Genomic DNA, 16,551 nt, shown 5'->3' on the forward strand with positions numbered 1-16,551 from the left:
CACAGGTCAGTGAGGGTGGCCGTATAAACAACTTTAACATTGTTACAAATATGTGCCATACTGTGAAGCCACACCAAACAAGAATGACGAACACATTTTGGTAGAACATCCGCACCGTAACACAACATAAACACAACAGAACAAATACCCAGAATCCCATGCAGCTCTAACTCTTCCGGGCTACAATATACCCCCACCAACCCCACCCCCTATTGTAGCCCGGAAGAGTTAGGGCTGCATTGAATTCTTGGTATTTGTTCTGTTGTGTTACGGCGCAGATGTTCTCCCAAAATGTGTTTTGTCAATCTTGTTTGGTGTGGGTTCACAGTGTGGCGCATATTTGTAACAGTGATAAAGTTGTTTATACGGCCACCATCAGTGTGACCTGTATGGCTGTTGATCAAGTTTGTCTTGCAGTCACTTCCGTGGTTCTGCAGAAGCCTCATACAATATGTGACACTGTTTGTATGGTGGAAAAGCGGACGAGGCGACAGGTTGTAGATGACGCTAAAGGCAGTGCCATCGCGGCAAGCCCTTAATAGTGTTGTCTGGGTGAAAACTGGGAGAATGATTGCCCTGGGAGATTGTCGAGAGGGGCACAGAAATTTGGGTGTTTCCCGGAAAGATCAAGAGAGTATGTTGCTAGGGTGGAAAAGCTATCCAAAGAAGGTGAATTCATTAAAAAGAGCATGTCAGATTTTTTGATGAAATCTTTTCTTGCGGTTCATCCTCACCCAGTTTCTGCATCCAGTGGCCCCCAGGTACATTGAATTTGAGACCCCTGAAATAAAGGGTTTGCATGTTCTGTATATCCAACATTATGTATTATTCTAATTGATCTTTTTGTTATTTGAGAGGTAATCATTGAAGTCACATTACTGAAGACCTAGGTGTGAAACGCACAGCCCGCCACTGGTTAAAACCCATAATAGTGTTTTAAATGCAAAATACGTGTCACCTTGTTTCTGGCACGTCATTGTCGCTATATTGTTTATGAGAAAGCAAGTCGCATTGGAAACGAGAATTTAAAACAAGACAAAAAAAATCTACGTCCGGTTAATTTACAACACATAAATGAACATAAACATGCATATTTATATTTGATATTCAACTGTGTGCAGCGTTTTGAAGCAAGGGAGTGCCGCCCTTGCCCACCCGCATGTAGTGGCATGCCCCGCCCAGACTATCAGCATCTCGGTCACTGGCTGTCGAGAGGACTCGGGAGTCTGGAGAAGCAGGGCAGGCAGCGCTCACCTCTCAGCCTCCCGCGTACGTCCAACACTTAGCTAAAGCTGCTCCCTCGGCAGTGGAGGTGATGATGGCAGCGGCAGTTGAGAGAGGAGTCGGCGCTCGGGCCGCTTTCCTGAGCCCGAATAGCGGCGTGGGTTGCGTACCAGCACCGACAACGCTCCCGACCGGATCCTTAGCCGGGGCTATAGTCCTGGGCTCGGGCTCCGGTGGCATGCCCGTGCCTATGAACCTCTTCGCGACCTGGGAGATAGATCGCTCGTCCCCGAACTGCGTGCCGAGGTAAGGTGGACACTACAGTGCTGGCGGTAACCCCACAACCTGAAATGTGGACATTTAATGTTCCATAATGTTAGATAAACAACGCCCTCGGTCATTACGGTGAAGCAGTGCGTGTATGTTTGCTTCAATGCTAACTCTTAAGCTAACTAGCCAGTTGGCTAACGCAAAAAAAAGCCACAAGCAAATATTACTGGTGTTTGACTTCAAGGCAAAATAGTTTAACAACACTTGATAATCACGGAAAAATATGCGCGTTAACGAGCGACATATCTCTTGAATGAAATGGCCATGTGTTTATATGTAATGACTGGTGAGTTACATTCCAATTTGACTGTTGTGGTAATATAAGTAGCTAGCAAAGTTGGGCTAACTGGTTTATTTAAAGGTTTCTGTAGCACAACAGGGTGTAAATCTGTGTTGCGTTTGATTCCATGTTTGACGTAAACATGCCTCTACGCGTGAAAACGATGACATGGGCGCTGTTTGTCCCCCTGATGTCATTTTGAAACATGACGTAAACTATGTTGGCCCTGCGATGAGATTGCGACTTGTCCAGGGTGTACATCGCCTTCCGCCCGATTGTAACTGAGATAGGCGCCAGCGCCCCCAAAAGTGAATAAGCGGTAGGAAATGGATGGATGGATGAATGATGTAAACCAGGGTTCACCAACCTTTTTGAAACCAAGAGCTACTTCTTGGGTACTGATTAATGCGATGGGCTACCAGTTTGATACACACCTAAATAAATTGCCAGAAATAGCCAATTTGCTCAATTTACCTTTAATAAATAAGTCTATATGTATATATAAAAAAATGGGTATTTCTGTCTGTTATTCCGTCGTACATTTTTTTTCCTTTTGCGGAAAGTTTTTTGTAGAGAAAAAATGATGAAAAAAACACTCAATTGAACGGTTTAAAAAAGGAGAAAACAGGAAAAGAATGAAAATAAAATGTTGAAACATAGTTTATCTTCAATTTCGACTCTTTAAAATTCAAAATTAAACCACAAAAATGAAGAGAAAAACTAGCTAATTCGAATATTTTTGAAAAAAAAAAAAAGAATTTATGGAACATCATTAGTATTTTTTCCTGATTAAGATTAATTTTAAAATTTTGATGACATGTTTAAAATAAGTTAAAATCCACTTTTAAATAAGATTTAAATTTAATTCTACAGATTTTCTAGATTTGCCAGAATTTTTTTGAATTGTAATCATAATAAGTTTGAAGAAATATTTCACAAATATTCGTTGTCAAAAAAACAGAAGCTAAAATGAAGAATTGAATTAGAATCTATTTATTATTCTTTACAATAAAAATAATTAATTTACTTGAACATTGATTTAAATCGTCAGGAAAGAAGAGGAAGGAATTTAAAAGGTAAAAAGTATATGTGTTTAAAAATCCTAAAATCATTTTTAAGGTTGTATTTTTTCTCTAAAATTGTCTTTCTGAAAGTTATAAGAAGCAAAGTAAAACAAATAAATGAATTGATTTAAACAAGTGAAGACCAAGTTTTTAAATTATTTTGTTGGATTTTCAAATTCTGTTTAAGTTTTGTCTCTCCTAGAATGAAAAATGTCCAGCAAAGCGAGACCAGCTTGCTAGTAAATAAATACAATTTAAAAAATGGAGGGAGCTCAGTGGTAAGTGCTGCTATTTGAGCTATTTTTAGAACAGGCCAGCGGGCGACTCGTGGCTCTGACGGGCTACCTGGTGCCCGCGGGCACCGCGTTGGTGACCCCTGACGTAAACTAATGAAATCAGTTTATAGTTGTATTCTTGTAGATTTTACAACAATTGGTACTGGGGGTGTTCCAAAAAAATTGTACGCACATTCAGTGATTTTGTTGATGAACGCCCAGTATACAATTGACTTTCAACAACACTATGCGTTCGTATGCATAGTCAGTGAGCCGGCACGCTGTTGCCACCTGACCAGAAGCCTCTCTGGAGCTGAGGGTACATTAATCAGCTTTGACCTAGATCTGTTCTACTCACTGGGGGGAAAGTGGGCTTGCAAGGGGAGGGTTTCCTCCACTCTGGATATTTGCGTGCGTGTGTGTTTGTTTGCTTTTCGACTGCATGAGTATGCACGCATATGTGAATGTAGTCATACTGTTGTAAGCACAATACCAATGGGCGCATTTTGCAAATTTAATGTCAAATCAAAGTCAAATCAAATCAAATGTTTTGTGGATTCATCACTATACAGTGTACATCCACGACTAAACTACTGACTAAACTACTACCACAACTTGGTTTACTATTTATAAAATATAATAATGTAGGGTTACCTGGAACTTGAAATAGGCCACCTGGCCTGAATCCACACTTCCCTCGCCAAACACCTTCGTTTCCCAACCCTCACGCTTGGATAAATAGGCCTTGATGCCATCTACGCAGTGTTGGGAGACTGTTTTGCTGTTAGATCTCCTCCAAATTTGCAAAGTGCGTGAGATTGGTGATATGCTTACAATACCATGTGAATAACACACATTATTTACGATAGGGATGACTAGTTATAAACATTGTGCATCTCAGATGGTGTAAACAGGGAAATAACTGCATTCTCTGGGTTTTAGTTTATCTGTAATGCAATTTCTAGGAATATTATCCCATTTCAGTTTCAGTCATGAAAATTGCTATTTCCCATTAATCAATCAATCAATCAATCAATCAAAGTGTATTTATATAGCCCTTAATCACAAGTGCCTCAAAGGGCTGCACAAGCCACAACGACATCCTTGGCTCAGATCCCACATCAAGGCAAGAAAAAAACTCAACCCAATGGGATACAATGAGAAACATTGTAGCCCTGGGCGACCGGTGCAATGGACGTCAAGTGGATCGAATTAATAGTGTGTGAGTCCAGTCCATAGTGGGGCTAGTAGGGGATCATCTTGAGTGGAGACAAGTCAGCAGTGCAGAGACGTCCCTAACTGATGCACAGATGAGTGGTCCACCCCGGGTTCTGACTTTGAACAGCTAGCTGTGGTCAGAGCGGGGGCAGAGCAGAAAAGTTTTAAGATGGGACTTAAATGCTTCTACTTAGGTAGCAGCTCTAACTGTTACCGGTAAGGCATTCCAGGGTACTGGAGCCTGAATTGAAAACGCTTTATAGCCCGCAGACTTTTTTTGGGCTCTTGGGAATTACTAATGCTGTGGGGCTGTCTTGGTTGACAAGACTCTGCAGCATCGCGTGGACATCGGGGGCGGTACCTCTGGATTGGCAGACCGGGGTGGTGGTCCCTCTCTTTAAGAAGGGGGACCGGAGGGTGTGTTCCAACTATCGTGGGATCACACTCCTCAGCCTTCCCGGTAAGGTTTATTCAGGTGTACTGGAGAGGAGGCTTCGCCGGATAGTCGAACCTCGGATTCAGGAGGAACAATGTGGTTTTCGTCCTGGTCGTGGAACTGTGGACCAGCTCTATACTCTCGGCAGGGTTCTTGAGGGTGCATGGGAGTTTGCCCAACCAGTCTACATGTGCTTTGTGGACTTGGAGAAGGCATTCGACCGTGTCCCTCGGGAAGTCCTGTGGGGAGTGCTCAGAGAGTATGGGGTATCGGAATGTCTTATTGTGGCAGTCCACTCCCTGTATGATCAGTGCCAGAGCTTGGTCCGCATTGCTGGCAGTAAGTCGGACACGTTTCCAGTGAAGGTTGGACTGCGCCAAGGCTGTCCTTTGTCACCGATTCTGTTCATAACTTTTATGGACAGAATTTCTAGGCGCAGTCAAGGCGTTGAGGGGTTCCTGTTTGGTGGCCACGGGATTAGGTCTCTGCTTTTTGCAGATGATGTAGTCCTGATGCCTTCATCTGGCCGGGATCTTCAGCTCTCACTGGATCGGTTCGCAGCCGAGTGTGAAGCGACCGGAATGAGAATCAGCACCTCCAAGTCCGAGTCCATGGTTCTCGCCCGGAAAAGGGTGGAGTGCCATCTCCGGGTTGGGGAGGAGACCCTGCCCCAAGTGGAGGAGTTCAAGTACCTAGGAGTCTTGTTCACGAGTGGGGGAAGAGTGGATCGTGAGATCGACAGGCGGATCGGTGCGGCGTCTTCAGTAATGCGGACGTTGTATCGATCCGTTGTGGTGAAGAAGGAGCTGAGCCGGAAGGCAAAGCTCTCAATTTACCGGTCGATCTACGTTCCCATCCTCACCTATGGTCATGAGCTTTGGGTCATGACCGAAAGGATAAGATCACGGGTACAAGCGGCCGAAATGAGTTTCCTCCGCCGGGTGGCGGGGCTCTCCCTTAGAGATAGGGTGAGAAGCTCTGCCATCCGGGAGGAGCTCAACGTAAAGCCGCTGCTCCTCCACATCGAGAGGAGCCAGATGAGGTGGTTCGGGCATCTGGTCAGGATGCCACCCGAACGCCTCCCTAGGGATGTGTTTAGGGCACGTCCAGCTGGTAGGAGGCCACGGGGAAGACCCAGGACACGTTGGAAAGACTATGTCTCCCGGCTGGCCTGGGAACGCCTCGGGATCCCCCGGGAAGAGCTAGACGAAGTGGCTGGAGATAGGGAAGTCTGGGCTTCCCTGCTTAGGCTGCTGCCCCCGCGACCCGACCTCGGATAAGCGGAAGATGATGGATGGATGGATGGATGGAATTACTAATAAGCCGGAGTTCTTTGAACGTAGATTTCTTGCCGGGACATATGGTACAATACATTCAGCAAGATAGCACGAATTGATTTACGTGGACCCCGACCTAAACAAGTTGACAAACTTATTCGGCTGTTACCATTTAGTGGTCAATTGTACGGAATATGTACTGAACTGTGCAATCTACTAATAAAAGTTTTAATCAATCAATCAATCAATCAATCAATCAATCAATCAATCAAAGGATGAAGCTAGACCATTAAGTGATTTATACACAAGAAGTAAAACCTTGAAGTCTCTTCTTAAGTGCACAGGAAACCAGAGCAGGTGAGCCAGTATTGGCCTAATATGATCAAACTTTCTTGTTCTTGTCAAAAGTCTAGCAGCCGCATTTTGTACCCACTGTAATCTTTTAATGCTAGACTTAGGAAGGCCCGAAAATAACACATTACAGGAATTGACACATTACAAAAGTGAGTAATTTCCTGTTCTGTTTTTTTAATCATTAATTACTTTGTAATTCTTGCAGGAGTGTAACGATTTGTTTTAATGAGCCGATTCAGAATTTGCGGTTGTCGATACGATTTAGGGTTGATATATTTTTTTTTTTTAGAACACTGATTCAAAACGATTCAGTGAATTGAAATCAATTCAGTAACTTTTTAGCCAAAACAATTATAACCTACCAGTGTGACTGTGAAATAACTACTGGATAGTGAAAATTTCAGGTAAAATTACCTAAATACCTGATATTTATTGTAAGGGAATTAGGTAAATATGAATTATGGAAACAAACAAGCTTGTAAATAACAAATAATGGCGAATGCATTCACATTGTATTTGAATAAATTGCAACCAACACTTTAAGTTGAAAAAAAAGCGGAAACATTTTTTTGCTCACATTTTTAATATACAAGCAATTTTCAATAAAACTACAGTAACCAACATTTTGATAGTAGATTTACCTGCTAAATAAAGTTCACCGACCCGGCAATACAGTATCTGTTCGCCGCTCAAGCGTCACCAATGAAGGACATCGTACCAGGTGTGCGGAAGCATGTATGCTCCTCATCCATGTTGATAGTGTTGGCCTCTCGCTTGCTAATTTTTATAGCTTCATTGATCCATCTCTTGTATTTATTTTTTTCTGATTAAATTAATTCTCTTTGGCTGTCAGTTGTTGTGTTATGGAAGTTGGTGCATCGCCATAACTTGCTCAGCTGTCACTTCTGTTGTGTCAGTCGTTTACATTTTAGCATAAAGTTGAGTTGTGGCTTTATTTTATTGTGTTGTTTGTCTTTGTTGTGGCTTTTGCAATAGTGCAGCAGCTGAACCTTTTTGTGTTGTAATTTATGATATTGTTTTGTGGAATTTGCATTTGTTATGACTTTTTCAACCACGGTAGCTATCCGCCATTTTTGTTTTGATGACGCCACAAACAGAGAGGCAGACTCAACGTTTAATGTCGTCATTATTAGAAGTGCTAAACTTCATATAAAGTCTGCTGTTCTTAAATCCAACATTTTCCTTTTTCTAGTATTGATAAAATCGATTGATTCCCTATTATTAAAACGATCTTGGATCAATACCTACCTTCCGGAAGGCAAACTTGCAGCGCACATATCGATGTAGTTGAATCTAAACGATTAATTGTTACACCCTTAATGTCATACTTTTATTACCAGAATCAGTCTACATTAAATTGATATACTCTCTATTGACTGACTTACAGATATGTTTGTGCAAAGACCCAAAGACAATGAGTAAATTAAAATTTGTGACACGGTTGTAATAGAAACCATTTGAAACATCATATATTTTATTGTATTCAACACAAATATGTCTGTGTACTGTCAAATACCTGTTAAGAGTTAAGCTAATGTGATTTAGAATGTAACCAAAAAAATAGACAATAACAATATTAAAAGGTGTGGACTGCAATCCATTTGTAGTGGGGGTTTAAGGGTGTTAAATCAGCATCTGATTTGCATAATTTCCCCTGATGCATTGTAGGAGAGACATTGTGCAAAAAAAAAACAACCACGAAAACCCAAACAAATATGTTAAGGAATATAAATGAACTTTCTTCAGCCAAGTCTTGTTTTGTCACAAGACAAACAGCCTGTGAATGCTATTTTTTTTCAAAAAAAAAAAAAAAAGGTATCTAGAGCAATCTGTGTATTCGCTAAATATATCAACAAAGTTGCCAGGTTACTGATCCATCCTGCTACAGCTTCTTATTCTCTGGCAGACCAAGGTGCGCATGAGGTGTGTTAAAAAGTAGGGGTACGAGGCAGCCCACAGCCTACTGTAGAAGTTGTATTGACGAGCAACGCCACAAATGAATTTACTCCATGGGAAACACCGCAGCATAAAACCATTGGACTACAAATTGCGAAATACCTTGTGGTTATAGTTTGTTATAGATTTAGATTTTTTTTTTTTTTAATGGTATTATACCGTAAGCCTTGATTAATATGCTTTTGTAGTTTACCGTGATATTTAAACACATTTGCCCACCTGAACATTGAGTTTACGCTGCAGATTGATGATTAATTTCCTGTATGCTGCAGATTGGGAATTCATTTCCTGCAAAAGTGTCTGGCGAAAAATGTGCTGGCTGAAAGTATAAATACAGTTTATAAACGATTATGAATCAACAAAGGCAGAGCATAATGTTTTATCACTTGCAATCATAATTGCAGTTGTAATTTGGTATAACTACAATGCGTAATAATCAGTGATGTGACAAGGAATACAAGTTATCTGTATAGATTAGAGTAAGTATTTTTCTTCAAATTTTATTAGTTGACTGAAGCAATATTTTTTGCCTTATTTCAGACGATGTTTGTTTTTAGACTGCTTGTCCCTTACTAGTGTAAAAGGTCTTGAATGGAGACCAACCCGAGGCCTGTTTAAGGGAGTCTGCCATGGCATTCTTTTAAGGGCTGGGTCATTTTCTTTGCAGCTGCTTTCCCTTCCACTAGCTTTTACATGTGTGGGTGTCCAGCTGAGTTGTAGGGTATCATGATACAAGCAACTTTTGGAAAGGTTTTGAAGTGTAATTCGTTCTAGTTGTCACAGTAATGAATCTATTGATGTTCACACAATATTGTTCAATGAATGAAAGACATTGTTGATCAAAACAAAGTCCTGTATATTTTGTCAGTAGTGAGTTCAAGTGTGCCTATTGTTTAGTAAATGCAAACAAATCTTATGTGTGTCGCTGATCTTGTTGGAAATGAAAATCAGTTGTTTTATTAACTTTTGTAGGATAAACTCTGTATCACAATCTATTGTTGTGTGATCGGTGCAATAATTATTGTTGTCTATGACAAGTCATTTTATGGTCCAGCGGGCAGTTTTCCATGGTGCATATCTTTTATGTTCCTTGTGAGTTTCTGAGATCTGTGCCACTATCTTTCTCCCCTACCTTTCAGTCTCTTTTATTGGTTGTGTCTTTGGGCAATTCTGAATCCGAACACCTAAACATGTACAGTATGTGGGGACAGCGTGGCGAAGTTGGGAGAGTGGCCGTGCCAGCAATCTGAGGGTTACTGGTTCAAACCCCACCTTCTACCATCCTAGTCACGTCCGTTTTGTCCTTGAGCAAGACACTTCACCCTTGCTCCTGATGGGTCCTGGTTAGCGCCTTGAATGGCAGCTCCCGCCATCAGTGTGTGTGTGTGTGAATAGGTGAATGTGGAAATACTGTCAAAGCGCTTTGGGCTCCTTGTAAAGGGGTAGAAAAGCGCAGTATAAGTACAACCATTTACCATTCACTTATGTGTGTTTTTCTGTGTCCAAGTACTTCTCTTTTGGCATAGCGATTCTGTTCTTGGAAGGATTTTGATTCCATAACTGCTCCTTAATCGGTTCTGATGATGATATAATATGGTATTGTTGATATTTTTTCATAAACAAGGTAGTCAAGCAATATTTTTTTACCTTCAAGCAGTTTAACAAAAAAGCTCAGGTCAAGGTAGTTCAGGAGCATAGTGAGTTGGCTCAGCATGTTCCCATTTTCCCTCACTGAATAGCTGACCTGAGCTTTTTGAGCTTTGTTGTTGTTGCTGAGTAACCAAGGATAGTTAAGAAGAATATGGTCTTCATTACTTGTGCAGGGATTATTTCGGCAATTACTTTTTTTGGTTTGCAAGTAGAAATGAAACGATAAATGGTATAATGACCTTGTTTTAATTTAACATTCTCATAACACCGGGATTAAAAACACTTTCCGGTGATGCTGCTCATTTACTTGAGAAGCAAGAAAGGGTTAAAAATGCTAACCGCACATCTCTACTCTGCGTTGACCTAGTTATCAGTACTAGGCAAAGAATTCCAACTAATCCAAAAGTGTGCAAGAATTTGATTTATGTGTAAACTTGTATACATAAATTTCATCACATGATACATTTTTATGAAAATATTTGCTAATAAATGTGAAATTTTGGTCAGGAGAATATTGTTAGATTTTGACTCAAAACAGCAGGAAATGTATCCTAAGCTAACATAGATTTCAAAATTTTTCTGGGGTGCCATGCCCCCAAACTCCCCAAGCAGGCAAGTGCACTTTTTGCAAAGCAGTGTTTTAGGATTTAAAAAATGTCAGGTGATTTTGTAAATCATTATTGTGACCCTGGAGCAACTTAAATCTGTCGATTGGTAAGTGTTTGTTTGGCATTAAATGTGGGTGGAGTGAAAGGCTGGATGCAAATATAGCTACAAATGTACATACAGCTAGCCTAAATAGCATGTTAGCATCGATTAGCTGGCAGGCATGCCGTGACCAAATATGTCTGATTAGCACATAAGTCAATAACATCAACAAAACTCACCTTTGTGATTTCGTTGACTTTATCGTTGGAAATGCATCTGCAGGATATCCATACATCTCTGTGCCATATCTGCCTTAGCATCGCCGGTAAAATGTGTAGACCAAACGATCGGGACTTTCGCATCTTGTGACACTGGAGCAACTTAAATCAGTCGATTGGTAAGTGTTTGTTTGGCATTAAATGTGGGTGGAGGAAAGGGCTGGATGCAAATATAGCTACAAATGTACATACAGCTAGCCTAAATAGCATGTTAGCATCGATTAGCATGCCGTGCTAATCGATGCACTCTCCACGTAAGTCGACTTGAATCCGTCCCTGATCGTGTTGTTACACCCTCCGACAACACACCGACGAGGCATGATGTCTCCTAGGTACGGAAAACAGTCAAAAAAACGGAAAATAACAGAGCTGATTTGACATGGTGTTTGTAATGTGTTTGAGAAAATGGCGGATTGACTACCTATCGCTCCGAGTGCGAATAATAGAAAGGTGTTTAATTCGCCAAAATTCACCCATTTAGAGTTTGGAAATCGGTTAAAAAAATATATTATCTTTTTTCTGCAACATCAAGGTATATATTGACGCTTACATAGGTCTGGTGATAATGTTCCCTTTAACCTACAACAGCATTCTATTTGTATTGTTTCAGTTTCACAATTTTTTCAGTTTCACTATTTTTTCAGTAAACTCACTAGGATGTCACCGTAAAGTTATTGAGTCTGTTTAATTGAAGGAGAGCTAGCTTCCGCAGCTCGTGGGTTAATGACAATGACTTCTGTTTTGTTTGATCAACTGTTTTACTTCCGTGTTACAGGCACCGTTTGTAAGCAATTAAAGTATGTAAATAATAATTTACAGAATGTGTCTGTGTAAATATTAATTTTGCAACGTATGTTGTTGCCACTTACATAGTCTGGTGTGAATATAATATGGAAAATATATATTTTTTGAGCCAGCAAAGAGATGATTGATAAAGACCCAAAATAAACAAAAGACTGTTAAAGTATGATAAATTGACCTTGTGTGCTGCTCTTTAATAAGCAGGATAATTTCTGGTAATGTATCATTGATGTAGTACTATTGTGAAAAGTCAGCTTTGTTTGACAGTACAAACATTTCACCAAAAAGTTTATTTTTCAGTTTTAAATGATCACAAAACCTCTCTCATCTCTTTGTGGTATTTCCACTTTGTCGTTGTTTTTCTCAGTCATCTTTCTTTATCGGCACTACTTGTCTCGCCCTGGAGCAATATAATGTCTGCGTATGTTATTCATTCAATGTATCATCAAAGCAACAGCATACCAATCGATGCTTATTTCTAATCTAATTATTTAATCAATGAATCATTGCAGCCCTAGGCTAATCTATCTTTGGAATGATTTATGTTGACAAATCAGTCCCTTGTAAAATGTTGTGGACAAATAAACATGAAAGTATTTTTCAGTAGACCACAGAGCAGGCAGGATGGCATAACATTGGAGTTTCCTGACTGCTGTCTCATACAATCTTAGCACAGTTTGAAGCAGAAAGAAGGGAGCTAGCTGAGCGCTAGAATACCCATAAAAGTATGTCCGTCACATTTTGATATCTAATGGGATCCCACTGTTAAAAAAGACTAACACAGCTTTCAAAGGCATCCAAAACTGTTTGCAGACTCAAGTCCAAATGCATGAACATTATGATTTGAAGCTTTGGCATTGTTTACACAAGTATCCAACATTGTATCAACATATATTGGTCAGAAAATAGGAAAATTATCATTGGTCTCCTTTGTCGTAAATTAAGTATGTGGGGGTCACATGGGTGTCAAAATCCTATATGACGCGGCAGCAATTTACCTTCCAAAAAATGCTATTCACAAGTTGAGCCTGCAGACATCAATAAAACCCTTTTCTATTTTCTTCTGATATTTATCTGTGGTGACCAGCACATTCTTTGTTCTGGGTCCCAATATAACAGAGAGGTCTGTTGGAAAAATGTTTACTTGTCTTCTACCCTTGTTTCTGTTAGTCTCTTCAAAAGTTTTCTTGTGGTGTAAACAAGTAAAACAAACACAATAATCCAGGTTTACAAGTATTTTATATAATACACCAAATAATGTTAGCTTTAAGTAATTGTATTTTAATTGTAATATCGTGATACATGGGTATTTTACTAATGAATAGATAGTTTTTGTATTGTGTATTGTGAGTAGAGATTGTAATACCAGATTAATTTCTCTTCAAGCAAACCATGGCATTAACACACTTTTAAATAGTGCCATCTATATATAAAATGAGAGCTTTACACTTTACCACTGTATGAATGACCTTACTTTGCATATTCACCCCCTTGCATCTCAAGCCTTTGGGCATTGTCTTTAGTATGGCATTGCTGCTGTAATCTGATTTCTTAACCGGAAAAGAAGAGATAGTAATCAAGTGGTGCACAGAGAAAACTGACAGTGTAATCCTCTGCTTCCTGAAACAAACACTTCTATCAGTCATCTCTAGTGCCCTTTTAAAATAGTGATACAGACACAAAGGGCAAAAGTATCAAAATATTGTGGATCACATCACTTAATGGGGATCACGGACTTTTTGAGTGAGGACTATATCTTTATTTGCTATGGTTGCACAGTAGACATTTTAATTCAATCTCCATATTTTGATAAAGCATATTGATCGCACATTCTTGCTGTGGCTTGCTAGTTCGGCAAAGACAGGCTGCCACAAACAATTCCTCACAACGTAATGTAGCGGCACGGTGGGCTGGGGTTCCTGTCGTTGGCCGGCCTGGCTGCGTGTGGCCGGTGGTCCCTTATTCCCTGGGCACCGCACCTGCTGTTTTGGTTCGGGCTCTCTGGATGACTGGGGACGTTTTTTGGCTCTCGCACACGCTGGTGGACAAATATATTGTACATATAAATTCACATACATACTCACATACACACAATTATTCATTCATACTGTATATACACACATAAATATATTCATTCATTTATACATACATACGCGCACACATTGGTACTTAACCACATACATGGGTACATACTCCCACATACATACACAAATACAGTACATAGATACGCACTCATGGTACATACAACCACACGCACATTAACTGTACAAACATACATATACACATACTGTACTTATACAAGCACATATGCATACATACACGCATGCCTATAATCACTTTTCATCAAACATTAACCTTGTTCCCATAAAGAAGGGCACATTGAGAAAGTTTAACCTGTTGTTGCTATAACAATCTACAAGATTAATACAGTTTGTTTCTTCCTCTCCATATATCTGGTTTCTTTATAGGTAATGTTGCATTTGAAGAATGTGTAGTGTTGATTACAGAGCTAATTATTGTTATTATTCATTACATGGGGCTATTTCTATTCTTTGCTATCACTTTTCGTATCATATTTGTACATATCGCATTTGCTGATGCTGTTCTGCTGTTGTTGTGGTTGTTGTTGTCTCTCCGTCTTAACCCCTCTTGTCCCTGCAATTTCCCCTTGTCTTCCTTTTTTACTCTTTCTAACCCCTCCTGGTCTAATCTGGCTGCGCCAAACATAAATATAAATCCATTCAATATATTCAAATAAAAGTAAATCTGTACAGCATATATGGGCATCTACATCAACAATATCCATCTATCCATCCATTTCTACCGCTTTTCCCTTTTGGGGTCGCTGGAGCCTATCTCAGCTGCATTCGGGCGGTAGACGGGATACACCGTCAACAATATGATTTACCTGAGCAGCTGGACAGGACAAAAAAAAATAAAACGTAATGTAGTGTCCCCGCGAGAAAGCATCACAGTGCTATACTGTTTCTAATTCACTCGTCCTCACCTCCATAGTGGCAAGTAACAATATAATTGAAAGACAGTGGGACAAGGGATAGCTAAGTATGCTACACGACACACAGCAGGAGGATACAAGACGTCATGCTAACCATTAAGATAGAGCCCTTTACTGTGAACAGGTGTGTGAATTGATACAAATATCAACGGTAACAATACCAACTATTGTATCAGGATATAGCAGATTCTACAGTGTTTAGATTGACAAAAACAATTTCAGGCTAAAACAAATATCAGTTTTATTGTTTACAAACTTAGGAAATCAATCTCGAGACACAGGAGGGCTTGAAAGGCGAACTGCACTTTTTGGGGGGAATTTCACCTATCATTTACAATCCTCATGTAAGAGAAGAACACATTTTTTTCTTTTTTTTTTTGCATTCCAAATAGTAAATAAATATAAAAGCCATTTAATAAAAAACCTTCAAACACCTCCAATTAAAGTTTTATATATACAATTTATCACTTCATCACAAGCGTTTATCACTTTTAACTTAAAAAAAAATAAAAATATTTATATTGGAATAAAAACCAGTTAAATTTTTTCCCACATTTGTTAAATTAATGAAAATGTGTGCAAAACGGGACCATAAATGCCGATACAGGAACTGGTCGAATCTCTCGGTGAGGTTGCTCGCTGCAGTCAAATACATCTTAGAACTGTCTACCTTACCTTGTTTACAATAAATACATCGATTGTTGATGTTTACTAATTGATTCTATAATCGTCCATGTCCAAATTGTGAACCATTTAAAAGATGATTATTTGGTCATGTTTTTCGTCATGATTGTGAACTATAGGCAACATTCCAAAAAAAGGGAAGTTTCCCTTTAAGTATAAAAAAACAAAATTTTAAATCAGAGCCAATAGTAATTTTCGCTTATGTTTAGTTATTTTTTACTATTTAATTTGTTTTAACATTGTATGTAAAATAGGGAAGTTATTTAAATATTTAATTGGTATTGTTACACCGCCATTCAGTGTTATTGTCTCATTATAATTGTGATCAATTATGTAATCATTCAGTAATTTTTACCATTTGAAGTATTACTTTCAGCATTGGAATGCTCGATACTGCACCAAGTAATTACTTTTTATTGATAGATACCAGACTTTGTAGTATTGCCCAAAACTAGTGTGTAGTATCCAGATAACAAGTGCTTAGAGAACTTCAACCAACTATGAACTGTAAATTGTTAAGTAGACTTTTAGTAATCCTTATCAGTTTTGAGAAAATACTACTACCGGAAATGTTAATCTAAGCGTATTGATTTTAAATAATCTTATAAAGATTTTTGCTGACTTTGTGAAAGTTTAACGTGACGGAAAGAAGACAACCATGATTCAGCATCGTCTCATCACCACACATTGACAGACAAGTAAGAGCTAAAACTCAAAGACAAAAAACTAATTTTTAGCCTTTGCAATAAAAGTTCTGTGCTGACGAGACTGGATAGGATAGAATAGACTTTCATTTATCCCACAATTGGGAAATTACATTGTTTTATGCACCTTTTTACATACAGTTACAGAAGTAAATAAATGGAAAACAATAAAATCGTAATAAATACTACACATTGCTCACTAAAATATATAGATAGAACATAAAAGACTACAAAAAACCACTAACATCCAAAAATAAAACATTACAATAATCACATAAGTGCGTTTTAAAGGACAGAAAGGACCTGCAGTAGCGCTCCTTCTTGTACTGTGGATG

The 16,551-nt window shown here is 39.2% G+C and overlaps 1 protein-coding gene across 2 annotated transcripts in view; it reads left to right on the forward strand.

The window, feature by feature from the left end:
- The first annotated feature begins 1,184 nt into the window (after positions 1–1,184).
- Positions 1,185–16,551, forward strand: part of zmp:0000000755 (phosphofurin acidic cluster sorting protein 2) — a 112,073-nt gene continuing 96,706 nt past the window's right edge. The window contains exon 1 of one of the 2 annotated variants that reach the window (XM_061910678.1): positions 1,185–1,530. In XM_061910678.1, coding sequence (XP_061766662.1) covers positions 1,316–1,530 — 215 coding nt within the window. In that variant the 5' untranslated portion in view covers positions 1,185–1,315. The remainder of the gene's footprint in view (positions 1,531–16,551) is intronic. The other variant, XM_061910679.1, reaches the window with a different exon arrangement.

This window comes from Nerophis ophidion, linkage group LG09 (genome assembly GCF_033978795.1).
Source record: "Nerophis ophidion isolate RoL-2023_Sa linkage group LG09, RoL_Noph_v1.0, whole genome shotgun sequence".
Classification (NCBI taxonomy): Eukaryota; Metazoa; Chordata; class Actinopteri; order Syngnathiformes; family Syngnathidae; genus Nerophis; species Nerophis ophidion.